Source organism: Elephantulus edwardii, unplaced genomic scaffold, assembly GCF_000299155.1.
Source record: "Elephantulus edwardii isolate Elephantulus edwardi_28Jun2011 unplaced genomic scaffold, EleEdw1.0 scaffold00189, whole genome shotgun sequence".
Lineage (NCBI taxonomy): Eukaryota > Metazoa > Chordata > Mammalia > Macroscelidea > Macroscelididae > Elephantulus > Elephantulus edwardii.
The window spans coordinates 2,728,133-2,751,593 of NW_006399939.1; the positions used below are offsets into that span (position 1 = coordinate 2,728,133).

General features: G+C 41.8%; 1 protein-coding gene across 1 annotated transcript in view; it reads left to right on the forward strand.

Annotated features, from left to right (window-relative positions):
• Positions 1–23,461, forward strand: part of PHF21A (PHD finger protein 21A) — a 268,128-nt gene that overhangs the window by 239,630 nt on the left and 5,037 nt on the right. Inside the window, exons 8-16 of the mRNA XM_006896738.1 lie at positions 934–1,023; positions 5,233–5,526; positions 8,952–9,050; positions 12,127–12,178; positions 12,923–13,002; positions 13,503–13,563; positions 15,942–15,964; positions 21,462–21,617; positions 22,806–22,881. Of these exons, the coding sequence (XP_006896800.1) occupies positions 934–1,023; positions 5,233–5,526; positions 8,952–9,050; positions 12,127–12,178; positions 12,923–13,002; positions 13,503–13,563; positions 15,942–15,964; positions 21,462–21,617; positions 22,806–22,881 (931 nt within the window). The remainder of the gene's footprint in view (positions 1–933; positions 1,024–5,232; positions 5,527–8,951; positions 9,051–12,126; positions 12,179–12,922; positions 13,003–13,502; positions 13,564–15,941; positions 15,965–21,461; positions 21,618–22,805; positions 22,882–23,461) is intronic.

Below are 23,461 nucleotides of genomic sequence, written 5' to 3' on the forward strand. Positions count from 1 at the left end.
ACCCTTCACAGAAGCATGATGGTTTCACTTCCTTCTTTTCATTCTTCTGCAGCCTCCCTGCAGAACCTGAGTGCTTCAGGTCTCTTGTGCTATATTTATAGTATTGCTTTGGGGAGACTCCACTGCTTAGGTCCTTTTGTTTACTATCCCTTTAGATTGATTACCCTATGAAGTACTAAAGTTAATAGGGGCGGTTTCAAAATATTCAAGAAGTTAGCAGTGTCTGTATCCAAGGTCTTACAATAACAACAAAAATTCAAAAAGGAATAAGTCCTGAACAAAAATTAGTTCCTGAGATACGTAGGTTAAAACTGTACAGAAACTGATGTTGTCTGAAACTTGGGAGAGATACATCCAAATTGTCAATTAAAATTCCAATATTAAAATGACAGCTAAGAGCTCTTGATGGCCAGAGAGCAATAGAATGAAGCTTCACCACTTACCCAAGAATCCTTAGAGAAACAACCAGGTAATGCTGCCAGATGCTAGGAATTGGGCAAACCTCTGTACGAACAAAACTATTCACCCTTAGATAAAGCCCTTGTATTAGCAAAAAGGCCATTTGGCGAAGCAGCAAGTTTGATTTTACCCTGGATCCAGTCTTGACTTTTTAAAATATGTAAGCACAAGAGTTCTTGAATGTCAGAGGAAATTGACAAAGACTGCTGAGTCTGCTTTGTTCTGCATTCGTGTATGAGGAAACAGAAATGTGGTTGGTTTACACTGCAGGGTGAAGCAGGCAGGTGGGAGGGGAACGAAGTCCCTTAATGTAGTGGGAATTCAGGTGATCAGTGCTGTGGGGGGAGCTTGTAGGAAATATTCTCAGATCCAGAGAAGAGTAATGCTGAAAATTATTTTAACAGAACCTAGTTTTGAGATGAAACAATAGTTTTTCCTCTCTGGTTTATTTATCGTTCTCATTTTTTTTTTCAGCAGGTTCAGGCAACACCTCCTCAGCCCATCAAAGTACCACAATTTATCCCCCCTCCCAGACTCACTCCACGTCCCAACTTTCTCCCACAGGTGGGTAAATCCAGTGGTGGGTCAGAGGGGATCCTTTCCCGAGCAGGTGGGATGGGGAGGTCATCTCCGTTATTCAAAGCCCACTTAACTAAAAGCTGCAGCTGAAGCTTTTTTTAGCCTCAGGATTTCCTAGCATTGACCAAAGGCAGAGGTCAGTGTGGCAAGTGGAAATTACCTAGATTTAAAACAACTGTGATACCACCACGATAAACCTTATAATGTGAACCCACTACAAAAATTTAGCTAAAATCTGTTTGGCAATAGGTAATGAATATAATGACCACTTTTCTGTTACTTCCCAAGGGAACTCTCATTGCATAGCTCAAAGGAAGCTGTGCTACAAACCCAAGGGTTGACCGTCTGCTGGTTTGAATCCACCAGCAGCTCTGAGGGAGAAAGGCGGTCAGTCCTCTCCTGTATGATTTGCAGCCTCAGAAACCTGCGGGAGGGTCCACTCTTAAGCCAGTTCTGAGTCCACAGCAGTGCATGAGAGTGAGTGATAGGCCAGAGAGAGTAGAGAGGAAAGCAGCCAACCTAACCAGGCCTTTCTATGCCAGGGAATGGTGAGAGAGAGAATCATATTTAAGCACAGAGCCTATAAAAGCAGAGGCTACCGAGGGCCAAGAAGCTCAGTCCTCTGACTTCAGATGGTGTTCTAGCACTCACCATTCTCCTGGTCACACAAATTGCCACATTCTTGACCTTGACGGAATTGGTGTATCGAGTTTAGAAGCTAGGAGTTCCTTCCTAATGTCCCAGGTTTCAGATGTCATTTCTGAATAGGGGATAGGCAGTGCTCACATGAGATAAGATGATTTTAGTCAATTCATAATATCTTCTAAGAATCAGACACTGTGCAAAGTGTTGATGTACCAGTTTCCAAGACTGTTCTCTGTCCTCAGTCTGCTCTCCAGATGGTGGGTGTTTCAGACTAGCCAGCCAATCATTTGTCTGAGAAGTCTTAGGAAGTATATACAACCCAGTCTTAAGAGGAATAGAGAATGTTTCCTTGAAGAGTTGACATCCAACTTAAGATTTAAACCCTAGCTCCATCTTACATACTTTGCATACTTTGGGCATGTGGCCAGGAGGGACCCATCCTTGGAGAAGGACATCATGCTCAGAAGGGTAGAGGGACAGAACAGGTGAGGAAGACCCCACATGAGAAGGCTTGATACAGTGACTAGGGCAGTGGGGTCAGTGTATCAGAGTCAGCGAGACTAGCTCAGGACAGGGCAGGTTTCAGAGCTGTTGTACATAGGATCTCTGTGAGTTACAGGCAACTCGACCAGCACATAACAACATTATTAGCCTGGCAGTATTTTGGAGGAAGAATAGAAGTGTTCCAGGCAGAGAGCAGAGCATATATGTAGGCTTGAGGTAGAAAAATGCATGCAAATTTAAGAAACCAGTGGAGATTTGGAACAGCTGAGTGCAGAGGGCCATATGCTAACTCTGAAGCTGAGACTAGAGTTAAGAGACTAGATGACTGGGATCAGAGCCCATGGAACCCTGTGGAGCTGATGTTTAGGAATTTGGGTCTTATCCTAAGAGCTGTGGGGATCCATTAAAGAGTTTCCATTTCAAATAGGTACTTGACATGATCAGATTTATGTTTTAGAACATTTCCTCTTACCACTGTGTGTAGATTGAAGATGGTTAAGACTGGGGAGGATTAGTTAGCACATTGTCAGCAGTGATAATAGCTGATGTTTAGAGAATTTTTATCATGTGTCAGGTGCTGTGCTAGGCACTTTGCATGGATTATTGTCTTTAATCTTCACATCAACTTTATAGAAGTGGTTATTATACTTTTTTAGATAAGAAATCTAAGGTTTAGTCTGGTTTTCAAGTGATGGATCATAACCGTATAATAGACTATGAAATCAGTTTAGTGGATTATAACCATGTGTGTGTGTGTGTGTTTTCAATAAAATAGGATAGGAAAACCTTAAACACATAGCATATTAGTATTGTTTTATGATGTTTTTGTTTTACAGAAATACAGGTGTCTATATGTGTGTACTGAATACCATATAAAAGGCATTTTTATGTATCTGCTGCACTCATTACAGGGACACCTTAGATTCAACTAAATATTCAGATTCACAAGAGTGTTTGGGCTTCTAGACTTGTCATCAGTCTACTTGGACTGACGTAAGTTAGAAACCACCACTTCCAAGAGGACAGCGTCAGATGTTTCTCTTCGTGAGAGTCCTTCTGTGTGCACAGAAAGGCAGTCTGTACAACCATTTAGTTATAAGGAGCTGAGGGCTTTATCTGAAAGGAGTGGGAACCATCCTGACGTAAAAGTTTCTGTCCCACACACAGGAGCCAACATATCTTGTAGGCATGGCTTTCATGGTCTTGCCACGGAGATGCCAGTTACGAGTGTCGTTCCTCTCAGGATGCCTAAAACATATATTTTTAGTTCTCTCAGTCCACATTGAGTGTACCACACAGGACTTATGTTCGCTGAAAGCAGTGTTGCCTGGTTACATAGTTGACTTTCTTATCTTTACCAGGTTTCCCGGGTAACAGATCTAGAGGGTTAACCAGTAGGCAGATTCACATACATGAAGAGAAAGGATTTTTCCCACAAGGTTATGATCCAGAAAGTTCGAGTGTACTAGTGTAAAGCGATCCGGTATGGTGCTGGAGCTTACACAGCTAGTTGAGTGGTAGAGCTAGGATTTGAACCCAGGCAGAACTAAGCACCACGTTTTCAACCACAATTTTCTGCCTCTCTTTCATCAATCTGAACATTAATTACCACAGGCTAGAAAGAGGCAGGCAGACTTGAGAACTATTTGGAAGTAGAGATAGGCTAGTAAAAGATGCTTCTGACGTTTGTCAAAAAACAAGTTCAAACACATTGCCGTGGAGTCAGAACCAAGTCATAGCTGACCATCCAGCAGGTTTTCAGAGACTGTCAATCAAATGGGAGGAGATTGCCTGTCTCTCTCCTGCAGAGAAGCTGGTGGATTCAAACCGCCTGCTTTTGGATGGGTACTACCACTCCTTACCACTAGGCCACCAGAGCTCCCCCTGAAGTTTATAGGGGGAGGTAGAAACTGTAGGGAAAATAGTGATGAGTTTAGACATGATGATTTGTAACCTCTTTTATCTTTTAAGAATACTGTGATTAGGAATTCTAAAGCTCAGGAAGTATCTCTGATTCAGAGATGCAAGTGTGGATACAGTGAGTAGATGTTAATTGAAGCCATGAGATGAGGACTCTCAGGAGTGTGTTGGGAAGAAATGGATTCTCAGACAAAATTCTGAGAAACATCTACATTTAGAATTGGGCTGAGAAAGAGTAAGCCCACAAAGGAGAGTGGGAGGAGGTGTGTAAAGAACTGAGAGTTTTAGGGTCAGAAATGGGAATGGGATGGAAAACTGGGTGTAAAACATAGAATGTGAATTAAGGCCATTAGTATTGTTATCATCATCCTGGGCACGAATCCTGGGTGGGACCAGTGTAGCTCAGGCCTTCATTCATTTCTTCACCCTCAACCCAGAGGCAGCATGGTACTGGGAGAGTTTAGAATCAGACGAAACTTTGTTCTAGGCATGGCTTAAAACCTATTCAGTCATGAGCAATGAAGCAAAACTGGAAAAGACCCAATTTTAGAAAATTTGAGTGATGCAGACCCCGACCTAGAATGGAGGAAATGACATTGAATCAAGCCTTCAAATGGGAAGCTCCTGTCAGGAGCTTGGTGTGTGGTAGTGGGTTTGCACCATGACTGGAGAGAGCTGCAAACATTCAGTGGAAGTCAGCTTTCATGTTTGAGCCAGACACCCTGCTTTTGACTCAGCAGATCAAGAAAACTGGTTGCTATGCAACATACACTCTGCCCTTTTATCCCCCTGTGAGACAGGCTAAGTTTTTATTGAGGCTTCAACCTATAATTTTTCCCGTTCCAGCTAGCATTCTCATTTCACCCATATTTTGAAAATTTAGGTTCATTCTGGTGTCGAACCAGGCTGGACCAATTTAAAACACTTAAACACCTTTTTAGAGCTGATGAGTGTTTATAACATCATGTGCCGTAAGATCTTGAGTTAATAATACCAAAATGAGTACTATTATTTTTATGAAATATCATTTCATATGTATAATCTAGAATATTTAAAAGTGTTTCAGGCTTACAATGGCTTACAAAATTTAAGTAATACAATAACTATTCTCTTTTTCTCCAATAGGTTCGACCCAAACCTGTGGCCCAGAATAACATTCCTATTGCCCCAGCACCTCCTCCCATGCTTGCAGCTCCTCAGCTTATCCAGAGACCTGTCATGCTGACCAAGTTTACCCCTACCACCCTCCCCACGTCCCAGAATTCCATCCATCCTGTCCGTGTCGTCAATGGGCAGACCGCAACCATAGCCAAAACGTTCCCCATGGCCCAGCTCACCAGCATTGTGATAGCTACTCCAGGGACCAGACTCGCTGGACCTCAAACTGTACAGCTTAGCAAGCCAAGCCTTGAAAAACAGGTACAAGCAGAACATGCACCTTTCTTGGCATTAAGGTGTGCGGCAACTGGGCCATCTCTGAATTCATCTTCAAGGGGGCTCTTAATCTCAGCACCATTGCTGATAAAATATTGCTTATCCAGCGATAATTCTTCTGTAAGGCAACAGGAGATGTTGAACGTCATTGTTCATAGGATCGCTATGAGTCGTAGTTGACACATAACAACAGCAAAGCAAAAGGGCCATTCTTACTGAAGAAAGTTTCTTGGGTCACTTTTCTCACCTTCCCATTATAGAGGGATTCCGATTCCTGTATGAATGAGCACCCTCTGCTGGCTTCGTAGTAGTAATTCACAGAAGGGTTCTGCTGTCCTTAGGAAAAACACGAGGTTGTAAATAGAAAGCGCCATATTCGTTATCAGGCCTGATGAGGATATTCTATGTGAAACTCAGGAAGGTTTAACAAAAGTAGAGAAAGGAATTTCATTTCAAAATGAAAAGTCAGGTAAAACACAATTTCTGAAAAGCATTCTTTTAACTAGAGCTGAAAGACTAGCTCAGCTGTTAAGACATTTCACTTATGATTTCTTAAATCATATTATCTGCTTGAAAAATGAGGCTAGAGAAATTACAATGCAACCTCTTTAAGGTGCTTAAAGGTACTAGGACAAAAAAAATATATATGAAAACGTAGGCAGTCACCATGTCCTTTTTCAAGAAAGACCACTGGCATTTTACACAGGAAAGCATTCATCCTCTTTCAAGAAACTTGTTTTGAGAAGTCATTGACCTATTTCTAATTTCTCTGGCTGGAGTTCTCATTCATTTGAAAGTAGTCTCTGGTGATCCTGAATCTTCAGCTTCTGGATGGCTGACCATGATTCAGAAAGGCCAGACAGATGGTAGAGAGTGAAAAAAAAAAGACTTCCTGCAGCATTGGCCTTGAACAGAAGAACCTTATGTGTTGAGCATCAGGCACTTGACTCACACAGCTCATAAACGTGGTAGACCTTGGCCTTGAAGAAGACAGCTACCAAAATTGGGGCTCAGTAAACACAGGATAAAATACATTAAGAACCCACTTTAACCCCAGGTAGTACTTTGATAAAAATTCCAAAATAAATTATGCATTTTATATCAGAAGTTTTCAGACTGTTTCAGCAGCAGAAACTTCAGTATTATAATATTGGATGTAAAATATTCATGCTCAGGTGTTTGGCCAGGGTCACAGGTAGATCTCAGCTCCTCTGCTATATTTTCTGGTCTTAGAGATTTAGAGGAGTCATGGTATCCCAAAGAATATGATTTCCAATGTGAGTTATTTAAGACCTTGTTGTTGTTGATTGCCATCGAATTGAGCATGACTCATAGTGACCCTATGAACAAAAGACCTGAAGTCTTTCTATAACTATCTTCTGTCAAAATTCATAGTTTCCAGAGGCATGTTGCTTAAGAAGTAGATGCCACTTAGTTGTTCTTTTTCTTTAATCCCTTTTTTATCATGACATTTATATATATTTGGAAGCAGGAGTGGCATTCACTTCCTAAAGAACCTGCCTCCAGAAACTCTATGATAAATGACGACAGTTATAGAAAGGCTTCAGCCTTCTGCTCATTGGGTCACTATGAGTCATACTCAACTCTAAGGCAATCAACAACACACACACATATTTGGAGGAAAAAAATAGCTTCATCTTATTTTACTATTTTTTATTGCAAAGGTAATATATGTTTGTTATTATAAAAATAAAATTCAAATCATGTAGGTGGATAAATTATAGAAAATATGCCTACTTATAATCTACAGAAAGAGAAAACTCAGAGTAGATTGTAATTATAAATTAAGATTCTATTTTTTATGGGTTTTTCTGTGCACATGCTAACACACACTTTTAGGTAACTATGTATGTAATTTTTATTATTTCATAACTTGGTTTTTTGCCACCTAGTAGATCTTGATCATCTCTCCAGATCACTACAAGTTTCTAGAGCTTTTTGTTTCAATTGTAACATCACAAAAAGATAATGGATGTTATTAGTTAAGATTTTTAAAATCTTTTTTAGCAATAAATTCCATAGTTTTTCTTCTTAGCAGTCTAAAAGATGAATTCAATGTTTTTTCAGTATTTTAGGCCACAAAATAGTCAGGGAGCGCTGGTGGCCTAAAGGTAAGAAACTGCACTGTAATCCTAGAGGCATGCAGTTCAAATCCATCAGCTGCTGCATGGGAGAAGGATTGGATCTCTCCTCCTGTGTGATTTACTGGCTCTGAAAACCCACTGGTGAGTCAGCTATGGGTCAATTCCAACTCAAGAATGACAACATCAGTAGACAGTTTAACAGGTTGCTAGGCTTAGGCAGCAGAGCTGCTCTTGAAGCTAAACTTCAGGCTCAAAATTCGTTTAGTTTGAATCTTTCTGCTTTGCTTCTTTTGGATGCCTGTATACAAGGATGGATGTATCAAAGCCTGTCCCCTCAGGGAGTTCATTCTCTTGGTACTTTGTAACTGACTGCCTCCATGAGAGGAAGTACGGTAAGTATGTGGGTTCAGAGGCTGCCCATGTTGTCATAGGAAAAGAGAAGACAGTTTCGGTTCCAAGTCTCCCCCGTCAGATACAACCAACTTCCCTTACGCGCCACAGAAAATATGTCCATATGTCCTCTGTCTTACTCCTTAATGGGAGCCACCTTACATTGTGACTCTGAGAAAAATGGGGTTTAAAGAGCTTTGAGCCTGGAGATACATTTTAGAAAAGTAGAGAAAGACAGATACAAGTATGCCATTGCCTCCTTCAAGCCACATTACCCCTTGTGTCCTAGTCCTTTCAACACTCGGAAGTGTTTAAAGCAAGGCCACAAACTAGTTCATTCTGGTTCAACTGCCTGCTGAAAATTTTTGTTTCCACCCTTCCTAACGAGATGAAAAGTGGAAGGATGGTGTGAAAGGGACCAGCAAAGAGAGTCAACGTGTTTATCATTGTGTTAGCATTCAGGTCTGGTAAACTATTTCAATACATAATTATTATGGAGACCTTTTGATGGTCGACATATAAGACTTAAAACAAGCCTTGTCTTTTCTGCCCATCAATAATCAGACAATTTCATCTGATTTACTTAACTACTTGTTATATGGAAAGACCATTGTTGTTGTTGTTGTTGTTGTTGTTAGCTTCCATTAGCATTCACCTTTTTTAAGTAAGTTTGTATTTATGTACAGTTGCTTTTATAAGTTAATGTTTGCTCTACTTATGCAATTTAATAACATTAACTGAGCCTTTACATTTTATTCCCCGCCCTCAACCCCAGGTTAACTTTTTTATTCATGTCCCCAGTTTGAATATATTCTCTTTTTCCTTTCTTTTTGGCTACAGATAGGCCATCATTCATTTTTATTCTTTTGATAAAAAGATAATTTCTGAAGAGTGAATTTTCTTTTCTTTTCCTAGACAATTAAATCCCACACAGAAACAGATGAGAAGCAAACAGAGAGCCGTACCATCACCCCACCTGCTGCGCCCAAACCTAAACGGGAAGAAAACCCTCAGGTACCGTCCTTCTGAAGGCGTCACTCGGTGACATGTGGTTCATTCTCACACACCCTTGATTTTCCTTGGATCCAGAGAGCCTTTCCTGTCCTTTCTTGTCCTTCATTGTTATTGCCAAGACAGTGTGGCCTCGAGCACCTTCTTAGCGTGTGGCCCAAAGCCTTATGAGCTGGCTGGTAATATAGTTGTCTTGATTATTTCAAAAGAAAATAGAAATAGTGATAATTCTTAGAGCTGTCCCACGACTTTCATAATAATTTTGATATTTTGTCTCTGCTAGCATCTATAATGTGTCCAGATGACCCATGCCTTTTTCTGTTATCTGTTACCATTACTAAATGTACATTTTTTTAATACAGTTGGATTGCATTAAGTTCTCAAATCCTAATTAAATCAGTGGCTCAGAAGGAGTTCATGAAGCATAAAAGTAAGGATGAAAACAGTAGCATCTGTACAACTTAGGAGAACATTACAAACATACATGGCAAGCAAATAAAGAATGTGATTATGTATATCCTTAGACAAGAGAATTTTTTTGTGATGATACTTTGTAAAAATAGCTTTTAAAAGTGTGGCTAGATAATATGATGATGAATATCTAATATTGGATTTTATTAGACCAGGTACTCCATTTGCCTCTAACCCTAGCATGTTCTGTGTAATAAACCCATGTCACGTAACGGCATGAAGGCTTCAAAGCTCCACATCATCTCTTTAAAGGTAGTGATTTATTGGACCTGTCCAGGCTTCTCTCAGACAAGTACAACATACTGTTCTTTCCAATACGAATTGGATTAATTTCTTCTTTTTTTTTATTAATTTCTTCTTTTAACTGTTAAAAAAAAAGGATTAAAAAGTCTTCAGCCAAAACCAAGTACTTCTCACAAACGTTGCTAAACACTTATAAAGCCACCCACAAAATTAACAAGTATTATATTTAGAAAGAAACCTTAGTGGCATAATGTATTACATGTTGGACTGCAAACCAAAAAAGGTCAGCAATTTGAATGCACCAGCCACTCTGCAAAGATGAGCAGTCTCCTCCCATAACATTTTATGGCCTGCAGATCCCAGTAGAAGGTCACTGTGAGTCAACAGGACCAGTTCGACAGCAGTGGACTGGGGGCGGGGTGCTGCTGCTGCTGCTGCTGCTGCTGATGTGTGGAGGAGGAAAGAGCAAGCTCTTAGCAAACTCTTTTTATTAAAAGTTGCAGGATATCTCATTATAAGTGATAGGAACAGGAATAAGTGATACTATCATGTCCTAGCAGACATTTTTCTTTTTCTAGGTAGAGAGACCACTGCTGTGAAAAAACTAATTATTGGCATATGTGTGTTTGTGAGAGAGAGATAGGTTGGTGGGTGGGTGGGTGGATGGATGGATGGATGGATGGATGGATGGATGGATGGATGGATATGGATGGACGGACAGACGGATGGATGGATGAATGGGTGGAAGGATGGATGAGATAGATGAATAGAGGGAAAAGTACTTAGCAATGATTTACTGTGCATATGCCTGCACAGTAAGAGGGATATAAGAGGGATTTCATGCTTGGGAGAGTGGAGGGACGGCGCAGAGGAGGAAGACCCTGAATGAGATGGATTGATGCAGTGACTGGGGTAGTGGGGATAGGTGTGTTAGAGACAATGAGGTTGGCTCAGGGTAGAGCAGGGTTCAGAACTGTTGTACATAGGGTCACTGTGAGTCATAAGCGACTTGATGGCATGCAACAACAACAACTTGACTAAAAAGCCATTCCACTGGAGAAGAGAGTTATGAGTTTTTAATTAATAATTATTTTGTGAGCATCGTGGAGACTGGCAGAAACGAGTTGGATATGAATAGCCAAGAAGGGCACTGTTGCTTGATTGAGAGCAGGGACATTGGAACATCAGTCCACAAATGTCTTCATTCAGGAGGCAATTGGTGGTCAACCTTGAATCCTGTTTAAGTTCTAAAAGGATGGAGAAAATGAGGAATATAGCTAATTAGTACTCATGAAGTAGCTACCATTTCAGTGGGCAGCATGGACAGTGGGAAGTGAGTCCAAGACTTCTTTCCTCTCTGAAGCCTTCTGGCTATCAATAGGAAGGTACCTACCTAGTTATTTTTTTAAGTAAGAGAGGAAAAAAATAGCTTCAGGATTCTGATGACACCATTAGAGGACATTTCTGGGTTCTGAAACAGCCTTCTCCAGGCTTGTATCTTCATAAAACAGTATCTTAAATACCCTGAACAATTCCAATCAAAATAGGATATTTAATATTGAGGATAAAATGTCTGGATTTTTAAAGGCTAACTTCTGGTATAAATAATGCTATAGGAAGGAGTATGTCTCCTAATAACTGCTGATTTTTTTTTTCATAATAGAAATAGAGAGATAATTTATCATTTGGCATATTTAAAAGCCACGAGCAGTAGTACAGCAAAGTGAAGACATACTTTCCAGACCAGATCAAAGGCAAACGAGGAATCAGTCCACTCCTATCTACACCTTGAAGCATCTGACCAGTATTCTGATGGAGCCCTCAGAGTGGTCTTCAGAGAGAAATTGTACCATAGCTTCTAGATCCACATTTAATTGAAAGATCATGATATTGAGCAGAGTCATTTCCTGCCCTTGCCAAAAACCATTTCTCTTTAGCTTTGTCTAAATCATTGGGAGTACAAGTGTGAGAGCCACTAAACTAGTCATGACAGGTGGAGTCCTGGAGTTTGGAGCTGGCTCTATGGAAGGCTCTTCTAACCCTTGACTGATTCTTAGAGTATATAATTCTCTTCCCTCTCAGTTCTTTTCTGGGAGGAGAGGGGGGAAAGTACAACTTTGGTCACTGAAGATGATAATTTCGTTAACTGAGAAAGTAGAAGCTGTCAGCCACTTTGCTTCTGTTTTGGTTCCTGTGAGACTAGAACTCTCTAGAGTGGGTCCAGAGGTCCTCCATGTGGAGGATTTCGGCTCTTTATCCCGCTCTGAGTCGATAGGGCTGCCTTTCCAAAGAAGTAGACCTAAATGCAGTCGGCTTGGCGGTAACCTGTACTGAAATACAGTCTTCTTTTGTTTCTCTGGCACAGAAACTGGCCTTCATGGTGTCTCTGGGGTTGGTAACACATGACCATCTAGAAGGTAAGCAAAGATATTCATCACCTTACTACCTTGTTTCTGACCCAGAGCTGTGTTCCTGAAAATGGTGTTTGACCGTATCCCTAGAATAGAAAATTGGAGCACAAACAGAGTGTGAGTCAATCAGTGTGGTCTTTTATTTCCTTCAGAGGAAAAAGCACCTTCCCTCTGCTGATGTGCTGGTCCTCGTCTTCCTGTCGTTATCACACCCCTATCCTCAGGATCCCCACCCACCGCCCCTGAGCTGTGTGCATGGAGAAACTTCTGTTCATATAGCAGAAGGAGTTTGGATTTTGTTTTTCTGACAGCACAAAATAGCAACTGCCCCTTGCAGTAACAAGTCTTTGTATTTTTCAATAATTATTTGAAAGCTGTCCCTGTCCAGGCTCTTCAGGTTGGTGAGCTGCAGTACCCAGGGTAGGCTCAGTAAAGCTCCTCCACGATGATATAGACAGTGTTCCAAGTAGAAGTCAGGACAGCTTGTTTGGCAGTGTTGTCTGATGGTCAGCTCTCAACACAGCCCCACTGTGGAGGACGTGGTCTTGTTCTCTGAGAGGTGAGCGTGGACCATCCTCCCGAGCCACTCCCAGCAGCGTGCGTTCCTTATGTGCTGAGGATGCTGTGAAGCAAAGGAATGGGCCCCTGGTTTCTGATCTGTTGTAGGGAAATGAGTAGATGAAACAATGAAGTTAAGTGCTTTGGGGTTTCCATACCTCTTTTTTAATTCAATCCTTTTCCTTTCCCAAGAAATCCAAAGCAAGAGGCAAGAACGAAAAAGAAGAACAACGGCCAATCCTGTGTACAGCGGCGCGGTCTTCGAGCCCGAGGTATTCCCGGCAAGCACCCGGCCCTTGCCTCTGTGCCTGTTTAGTTTTGCTGTTTGTTCTCCATCTGAAAGACTCTGCAAGTGCAGCACCCTGATCGTATTCTGCCAACTTTGAGACGTGGTAGATTTTTCTCTGGCTCATCACATTGCTGCTTTCGTTTTTATTCACGGCTTTCCCTTGAGGCCCTTGAGGAGTTGTTTGTTGTTTTGGGTTTTGGTTGAGTTTTTTCGTCTGTTTAGTTTGAAAAAATACAAACCTACCTTAAAAATTGAATTCATCTTCCATTTCACTTAACTCTCACCTGAGGCAGATATGGACCTCTCAGATATTTCTGAGAGCCACATGGGTGCACTGAAACCTTTTAAACACAGACCTTGGGTGATTAGAACTAACTGTTTGGCATGTTGACAGGCACGCTGCTCTTGATCTTTAGCTTGTGCCAGAGTTAGTAGTCACCATGCTGTTCAACCAGTGACCTTTCCCCTCTTCAATCCTTAAAGCGCAAGAAGAGTGCAGTCACATACCTGAACAGCACAATGCATCCTGGGACCCGGAAGAGAGGTGAGTCCGTTCTCTCTCTCTTGCTGTTGCTTTTGCTTTCTGTGTCAAAATGTCTTTCCCTTTCCTCCTCCCATTGTCCTAGGGCCTGTCTCACTCCTGTATCCCTTGAAAATAGTTTTGCTGTTCCCAGAGTACGGGGGCGGAATAAAAGAGAGTAAGATTTTTATATTTAAAAAGGAAAAAAAAAAAATAAAGCTGATTCCCTTAAGATTCTGGTGAAGCTGACTCAGGGGAATGGCTTAATGCAGCGTTTCTGCCCCAAGCCTACCAGGCCGTCCATGAATAGCACACTGAACAGAACACCATGTAAAAGGAAGCATTTTAGCGTCATTAAGCAGAACAGAGCGCTGCTGTTGCCAAGGTGTTCTTAATAGTGTCTGAGCTGTCCTGCTGCCAGCAAAGCCAGAACATGACTAAGTTTCTGTGAACTGCAGTCTTTTCAGGGAGGGTCGAGGTAACCACCACGCAGAGATTTAGTGTCTCTGAGAGGGGGACCTCTCCAGCTGAGGTCACTGTCAAGGCGGGCTCCAAAGCAGAGACTGGTAAAGCAGTTCCTTCTCCTATTAGACCTCCCCACGAGCATTCCCACCTTCCTCCTTCAGGGCAGAAAAAAACAACAAGAGAGCAACATCTCTCACGGTGCAGGTCTAAATAGGTCTTAATAGCTCAGGGTTTGAGCTCATAAACAAGATGCTGGAATTGCTCTTTGATGTCCCAAGGTCCCTTCTCCACATGATAATGTGTCCCTGAATAATAGTTCCAGGCTACAGAGATTGCAGACGGAGTGGAGTAGCATACTAATGTGTGTGTGTGCACACAATCTCAGAGCTCTCGGAAGCTTGTGAGGTCATGTAGACCCTTTGTCAGCCTTACACAGGGTAGCAACCATGCTGTTAGCACCTCCTCCCAAAAAAGAGCCTTCATACCCACCCTTCGTGACCCATTCTGATGATCACCCCAGCCCTTCAAGTTGCCAGAAATAATTTAGATAGGAAACCCAAAGCCATTAGTTACATTGATTTCTGGGCTACAGTAACCAGTGTCACAGGCAGTTTTCTGTTTTTTGCTTTGGCTTTGACAACTTTTTTAGTGGCTTCCGACGCACTTCTCAGAAAAGAGCCCCCAGTCAGAGACCACCGTTAATTGACCTGCTAGTGGGCAGTATCTGCTGAGGAAACAGGCGTAAATGAGCCAGAAAGACCTTGCCTTCCCTTGTCAAGGTCAGAGGAGGAAAGGCTGTATTCATCTTCTGCCTCCCCAGCTAACCGCACCAAACTCCACAGAAGAAGGAACCCAGTAAATCTGTCTTTGTTCAGTAGACTTTGCCAGTTTAACACAAATACGTAACATTTGTGTACTGTCTGGCAGACTCATGCTCTTGTGCATAATTCTGATACAAATTATAATATCCTATATACTATTTACCATACTGTAGGCAGTCTGGTGGGGTTTTTTGTTTACCCTTGATGTATTGGATATGCACTTTGGATTACTTACAGTTTAGAAACTGGACTTAACCCTTATAAGACAAAGGCTCTGATTTCTTAGGTATGTGAAAGGCAAAGGTAGTCAATTTAGATTTGCTGCACATCTTAGGGTTCATTCCTAGATCCTCTGTAGCCCTGAGGCTTGGTTTCCAAATGCTTTTGCTTTTAAACCAAGTCTCTCAGTTGCTTATGGCAGTGCTTCTCCTCAGTCTTCGGGACAGTGCAGGTCTTGGATCATAGTCTACTTTGTGAAAGGGAAGACAGTTCTCTGTTGGTTGAGGAAGGTCTAAAGCCAGCGTGCCTGCCCGCGATGTCGGCTCGGAGCGTCGGTGGAGCTTTTCGTTTTGGGTCTTCTCAGATCAGAGCTTTACTTGCTTACCAGTGAGTGGCAAGAATAATGAACTTGAGTCATGTCTTCGTGTTTTGCCCCTCTAACTTCACAAGCTGTAAAATGACCAAAATGTAGACAGGAAGAGAGAAGAAAAAGCAGAGATCCGAAATAAATCTGTTAGTGGAAACTGAGAAACATTAATATTATTGTAAAAAGAAATGTCAGGATTATAAAATATTATAAAAAAAAAAACCCAACCCTTTGCAAATGGTGATTGTGAATAATAGGATTCTTATCCTCCTCGATCTTTACTTCCTTTGGCTTTGGTGTATTGCTTTTCTAGCTAGAAATCCCAAATCTGAATAGCCCAAGAACTCCCCCATAATCCTCCCCAGGCGAGGTCCTTTAACCTAATCCAGCACCTTCTGTCGTCTCACCCTCGCTGCTTTTGAGATTCATGTAGCTGTTTCTAATGACATTTAAATCTTTGCTTCTCTTCCTCTCTTGGGGACTGGTGTATTAACCTTCTGTCTGCTACCTCACTTCCTTTTCCATGCTAGCCAATGAGGAACACTGGCCAAAGGTATGTAAGATCATTTTCCCCCTCTCTTCCCCTCCCCCCCTTTCCCCTTTTGTTCCCTTCTCTTGGTATATAGGTCGTCCTCCAAAATACAATGCAGTGCTGGGGTTTGGAGCCCTTACCCCAACATCCCCCCCATCCAGTCATCCTGACTCCCCTGAAAATGAAAAGACAGAGACCACATTCACTTTCCCTGCACCTGTTCAGCCTGTGTCCCTGCCCAGCCCCACCTCCACAGACGTAAGTAACCTGGGAAAAGCGCACTCTCTTTCTGAGAGCTCAAACTGGGGAAAATCGTTACCATATATTGTCTCCTTGCCACCTCTCATCTTCTCGACCGACCCTGGCACAGTAATAGCCCCTGCAGAACATTTCATGTGTCATGGAAGGCAGATTTATTCTGGAATCCCAGGTCCTGTGAACTTGAGACTCATATTGGATACAACACCAGAAATTTAGAGTTTTCACAGTCTGAATTTGAGCTACTGTGAATAAATTCTCATAATGGGGTAGTGTGAGTCGTTCAGCTCATCTGATTGAGAGGTATACAAGTTCTGTATCAGTGTTAAAGGATAGGGCTGTGAACAAGCAATGCTTGTTTCCTGCTTTGTGTAGTATTTTAGAATTGCAAGTTGTAATGTAGTTTTATTCAGCAGAGTTGATCAGACAGTCTGAATCAGGTTCCTGGAAAAGTGTCAAATATCAAGACCTTAGTGTAGAATTTGAGGAGTGTGGATTAGTAATACTCCAAGCTTTGAGTGAGCATTTGTGAAGCAGGGGATAGTCATTTACTCACCTGGTACTTGAGCAATTTTCTGCTGAACAAACTCCATTCCTAGATAGGTGACAGTGCAGGGACTCAGCCCTCACGGAGCACGTGCACCATGGCAGAGGCTGAGGAGGAGCAGATGGACAGATGTGCCAGGTAGTGACAAGGGGACCTGCTGTGATGTGAGGTTTCTGTTTTCTGCAGAGTGATGAGAGAGAGCTCCTCTGATAGGTGAAGGAGCAAACCAGGAGACAATCTGAGGAAAGAGGTTCATACAGGCAGAACAGCAGTGAGGAGCCCTGAGGTTGTACTGTGTGCTGGACACAAAGCACAAGGACCCACTGACACAGCATGTCCGGGGCCGAGCGAGAAGGCGAGAGTGGTGGAAGAAGTGACAGTGGCGGCAGAGCCACCTGTACAGGACCTGTGGCTTCTACCCTGAGCGAGATAGCAAACCACTGGGGGCTTTTAGCAGAGGAATAACAATTCTTTTAAGAACTTTTTATTTGGAAAAAATGCAAGCCTACAGAGAAGTTGCCATAACAGTACCAAGAATCTATTAAATTCACCAGTGATTGATCTGTTGCGGTATTTTCTTCCCACTCCCCCCATGAACATGTGTACACACATGGCTACATACATACACACACTCTCTCTGTTCATGAACCAGTTGAGGATAAGTTGCAAACACCATGAATCTTCAGTTAAGGACTTAGCATCTGCCCCCTAGGAACAGGGACATTCTTTTATATACTACAATGCACTAAGTAGATTGAGGAAAGTTAACACTGATATTATGATACAGTGGGACACCTGGCCAGAGGGGACCAGTGCTTGGAGAAGGATATTATTCTTGAGCGGATGGACAGCGCAGGAACCATTTCTCTAACTTTCTTTGTCTTCCACAGCATTAGCACTTTCTGAGATAAATCATTTGCTGTGTAGTGTGTCCGTCCATTTGGATTTTATGGTGGTTTGCTTGAGAATAGACTCAAGATTCCTTTTTCAGGAGTGTTAAGTAAGTGATGAGGGGTGTCCCAGTTCATCACAACTGGAGGCACACGATGTCAGATGGTACCATCGTAGGTCATGTTCATTTTCATCACTTGATAGTTTCCACCAAATATCTCCTCTTGCAAAGATGCCCTTTTTCCTCTGTGGAGATTGGCTCAGACTCTATCAATACCCAGCTTCTCAACAAACTGTTATCCAGTAGTATTTGCATCTGTTGATGATTCTGCATCAGATCTGTTATTTCTAAGTTGTTTGCTAAATCAGGTTGGACTTTGAAAGTATAACTCTGTGACGTGTGAAAGGAGATTGGAGAGCCCAGTTAGGAGGCTGTAGCAGTCATCTCTGGCAGAGAAACAATTGATGATGCTCTGCCGGACCAAAGTAGAGATGGAGAAAAATGACTGGATCAGAATGTATTGTGAAGAGCCAGTGGGATAGATAGGATAAGGGAATGTGAGGAAAAGAAAAAAGTTAAATCTCGTGTTTGGGGCCTAAAGCACTAGAAGGATGAAGTTACTCTTTACTGAGATATGGAAGTTCACAAGGAGAATGGGCTTGAGAAGGGAAGCAGAGAGTTTCCTTTTGCATCTCTCCCACTTCTTGTGGCTTACATAGCTTGTGTTTGCCCATCTTCAGACAAAATGTCCCTAGACCTGGAAGTTCTCAGAACTCAAATAACAGCCTAGCTTTTCTCCGAAGAGCAAAACAATGCCACAGGAACATTCAAAGCTCAACATTCTCTAACTCCAACTGTCCTCCTTATGAATACCAGGAGTCTTCGTGCTGCCTGGCACCAGAGTTCCCCAGTTTCCTTCGGGGATTGCGAGCCTGTGGCATCTTGGTGGAGTCTTCTCTCTCTCCTTCTAGCCTTAGGTGCATACGCTGTGGACAGATGGGTTTGTGACTCTGCTTCTGAGTCTCTTCACAAGTTTGTGTGGGATTTTCTGAGGTTTGGTTTTGGTTTTTGTGGTTTGGTGTTTTTTTTTTTAGTTGAGAGTTAGTTTATGATTTTCTTCCAGAAATTGGACTCAAAGGATCCAATCAGATCAAGTCACAAATTACAAACTTATGTCAAATTTCATCTTAACACACAGTCACTGGTTTTTTCCAGAAATCTGAAAGTGAAAAAACCTTTTCTCAAACCAGTAAATATGTCCATAATCTAAGTTAAACCCAACGGAATGGATTTAGTTGTTTCTTTCTTTTTAAGATAATTGACTTCTACTTTTACAGTCTCATGATGGTAGCAGTGATTAAAATCAACACACAGAGCTCTGTCTGTTTGCTGCTAGGGAGCGTGAGCCCCAGCAACATTAATTAAACAATAACAGTCGAGAGGCAGCATTTCCTGGGGATCAATAACCATCTAAAAGGAGTGGGTAATACAAGACCCAGCCAGACACCAATCCTCAGGATGGACCTTGTTGCCACTATCATTATTCTTAAGAGAAGAAAAGACATGTTGACATAATTGTAAAAAATTGTTTAACAAGTGACTGCATTGCTATTGGTAGAGCCAGGGTATGTCCAGAAAATGTGAGTCCTGTTTCTAACAAGGAATTATAGATAGTCATCCTTTACTTTTGGTAAAAATTTCACCAGTCACTGAAGCATAAACCACTGGACTTGGTTCATGACCTCCATGGAACTTCCTCTGCTCATTTTAGGCAAAGGACCAATTCTGTATGGATTAGAAGTCTTGGCATTTTTTATTCATTTCTGTGTGCAGCAGTTCTCAACATGTGATCTGCCTTGGGGTGGTCCCTAAGACCCCTTCTGAAGATCGATGAAATTATAACTATTCTCATAATAATGCTAAAAGACTTTTTCTGCATCTTCAGTCTCAAAAGCAGTGGAGTTTCTCAGAAACTGCATGATGTGTAGTGATGGCATTGTTCTTTCAGTCAGTGAACTATATGCATCTGTGTGTTCCTGGGCTTTGAATATTACAGTACAGTAAATATCAATAGCTATAATAAACAAAAGCTTTCTGAATCTTCATTTAATTCAAGACTATAAAGGGGTCCTGACACTAAAAAAGATTGAGAACTTCTACTATAGGATATATAAATAGAGCGGGAAGTCGTCTTCATTTTAAGAAAAGATTATTTAACCTTTATTTTATGTATTCTTTACATTCAGTTTCTTAATGTTTTCCTTAAGCAATGGAAAGTAAGCAAAACTCCATTTACCTTAAAAATCCCTCTGAATAAAATATCCTGTTAGTCTCATTTACTTCATCACTAATAACCTCTATTTATGGTTTATGTAGAATAGTCTCTGGACCATAACATGCTTATAACACTTTATAAAGACACACATGGAAATTAGCTGCAGACAAGCCCTGTCAGGGAGAAAAGCCACCCCACTCACACAGAATTATAAGGATGAAGAAAGACCGTTCATCTGGGGATGCAGCCTCGAAGTTACATTGTTAGGCTGTATTCTCATGTAATGTTTGTCTTACGTACTGTCTTTTTCTTTATCTTTTTTTCCCCCCTACTGCCAGAGGTAACAATTCCTTATTAGGAAAGATTAAAATCCATGCACACTGTCAGTGTGTCTTAAAACTGTTTGCAGCCCATTTTCTGGGCTCCCAGACAAGCCAGTGAGTTATAGAGAAAATTTTCTTTCCTTTAGAGAGAAACTGTAGGCTCATGAAGATAGGTTATTGCGGGGGGGGCGGGGGGGGGGCGGAATTGTATGATGGAAATGAAGAACATATATAGAGCATTGCTCTGTGCTTACTTCCTGTGAAAAATACCTGTGTTAAACCTGGCGGACTAGCCTAGAAACCTGAAGTGAGAGGGATCTAACTTGAAGGTGGCGGTGCTGACCTTCTGCATAGTCTTCCTGTCCCTCAGTTTCCTCATTAGTAGCATTAATTCTATTCTGAGAACAGACTGGGAGATTGGCTAACTGAAAAGATTCTTTAAAGGCACGTTTCCTTTCTGCTCCTCTCCTGATATTGAATGGTTCTGCATTCTTCCTGATGGTGCCCTTGTTCCCAGAGCCCCAGACAACTTCCCTGAGCGTAACCATCACTCAGATCAGAGAAGGGGCAGGTGCTGGACTGGACAGGGCCCTTGTCTTACTTTCCATTTCTTGAACTATTTTGTGGGAACAATAAAGCCTCTCAGAATAGATAGTCCATTGAACAGCAAATGCCCAAATACTGATTTAAGAGAACAGTGTCGGCTGCTGCTTTGACTTTAAATTCTTCATATTAGAAAGCTCATGGAAGTTTAATTTGAACCTGACTTACTGACTCAATCTCCCATTTGAACTTTCCTTCTCTTCTCCCCCCTGAGCAAACACAGAGGTTAATAAAACTACATTTTTTTTTCACCTTCTTTCCCAATACTTCTAATCCCCCTCAAAATAGAGGTAAGAAGAAGCATCACATCCTGACAGATTTTAATGGATAGATCTAGGTATCTTTATTCTTTCTAACTCATGAGCTGAGCTCTACTAAAATATAATAAACACAGAACTCTCACCAGTAAAGTTCTTTTTCCCCCTCTGTGTGTCTCTAGAGCTTTCTGTAAACTGTCCCCACCTTAGGAGCCCGTGTGGAATGGGTGTGGGCTGTGCTTTTGGTAATTCCTGGGGGCTTTGTCATAGCAGCTGCTTGTCCTGAAACTTTTCAGTGCATAAGAACATTGGACCTTTGCCTTTTCTGTCCTTTTCTCTCACCTTTTTTTCCCCATTTCATAGGGTGATATCCATGAGGATTTTTGCAGTGTTTGCCGAAAGAGTGGCCAGCTGCTGATGTGTGACACGTGTTCTCGTGTGTATCACCTGGACTGCTTAGACCCTCCTCTGAAAACGATTCCCAAGGGCATGTGGATCTGTCCCAGATGTCAGGACCAGGTACAGTGGGGGGACATGGGGGAACTGGAGTGAAGGAAGGACGTGGCTTGATGACTTTCCATTTCCTTTTTACTGGGGGGGGATGGTTGGGGTCTCTCCTGTCTCCCATAGCTCTTCCTTTAGACACACCTTCCCCATCAGTGGCACAGCGTTCGTTCCCTCAGAGGTTCACTGTCCTGTCTGCAGGCCATGACTCCACGGAGAGGTGGGAAGACCCGGGATGCTTCCTTTATTTGAAATGACTTTTCTCTTTAACTGAATCCTGAAAGGCCTCTAGGACTTTCTGGCTCATTTTCTAAAAATGGACCAGACCGATTATATGGTTTTGAAACTATTTGAGAATAAAACCTTTAAAAGGAAAATACTGGCTTGATTAAGTTAAATAACAGGCATTTCATTTCAGCCTCTGTTGGCAACAGGCTCAGAAAGCTAACCTTGAATTTCTGTCTGATATTTCTTAGTCCTATAGAGGCAGCATTAACTATCCTTCTGCCACTGCTTGATTTCTAATCTCCTTGTCTTAACTCTGCATTCACAGTTTTTTTAATTTCTATCCACCATCTCGAGTCTTATTTGGAAGTAGGCTAAATTTTAAAAAATAAATAAGCTCAGTAGGCTTTGCAGGCTGTGGATCCAGCCCATGACTAGAGAGAATTGTAGGTTTTCCCTTTTATTCTTGGTACCTCCTGCCTCTGGGACACCATAGAGAGACTGCTGTGCTGCCATCCTGCCCCGTCTTTGTGACCCTCTGATGATTTTCTAGACAATGTGGATTATATCTTAGTATTTAGAACTGATAGTCCATTTCTTTGGATAAGCTGCCTTTGAGGAACTCATAAAGCTAGACTTGAGACCAGCAGCCCATTAGAACAGGGACGAAGTACCTGTCTTATGCCGCCTTGTAGCTCCACTGTCAGTGCTTGTGACTGTTAGGTGATGTTGGGGTCATGTGGTATATATGGGCTTCTCAGACAAGTCCATGTGCCTTGGCTCTTTCTGTCTTGAGCCTCACCTCCCAGTCTGATACCTAGAAGTTTGTAGTTCAGAAACCATAGGCTGGGATTTTAAACACAGGCACGCAGCCCTCCCATTTTGTCTGCTGGTAGCCATAGACACTCCTGCTTGCTGTGTACAAAAGGGAGCTGTGTTTCTATCTCTTGTCAAAGTACAATTCTGGAATTTTTTCAGATGCTGAAGAAGGAAGAAGCAATTCCATGGCCTGGAACTTTGGCAATTGTTCATTCCTATATTGCCTACAAAGCAGGTAAATAATTACCCAGACTCTTTTTTTTCTCTCTCTCTCTTCTTTTCTCTTTTTAAGTTCTTTGTCCCTTGTGATTTTAAGTTTTATTATCTACTGTACGTGAAGTATTTAAAGGCTAGAAAGAGGGAGGAGGATACTTCTTTGCTCCTGTGAAGTTCTTTTTCCCCCTCCCTGTTTATTATTTCACAGGTCTACACCTTACTCTGTGCTGGTTAAGTGCTTGAAAGGAATGATTTCTGAATAAATGGGAGGATGTGTAGGGTGTGTGACTACATTAGATCAATACACTTACTGGATTATTTTGCTCTCCTCCTTTCTCATCCTTTTTAAACTTCTAAGATTGATTCTACCTGTGTATAAACCTTACCTTAGCCTTTATTATTCCAGTTTTTTACTTTAATTATCCTTTTATGACAGGGTTATGCCATTTAGCATAATTTGTTCTGTTTTCATCCATTATATGCAGTATTTCACAAATTCTAGGTTACTTTTTAGTGGTGCACAATACTTCATTGTGTGAACATACCACCATTTCTATAGCCATTCTGTCCACTGATGGTTGTTTCCAACTCTTCCCTAT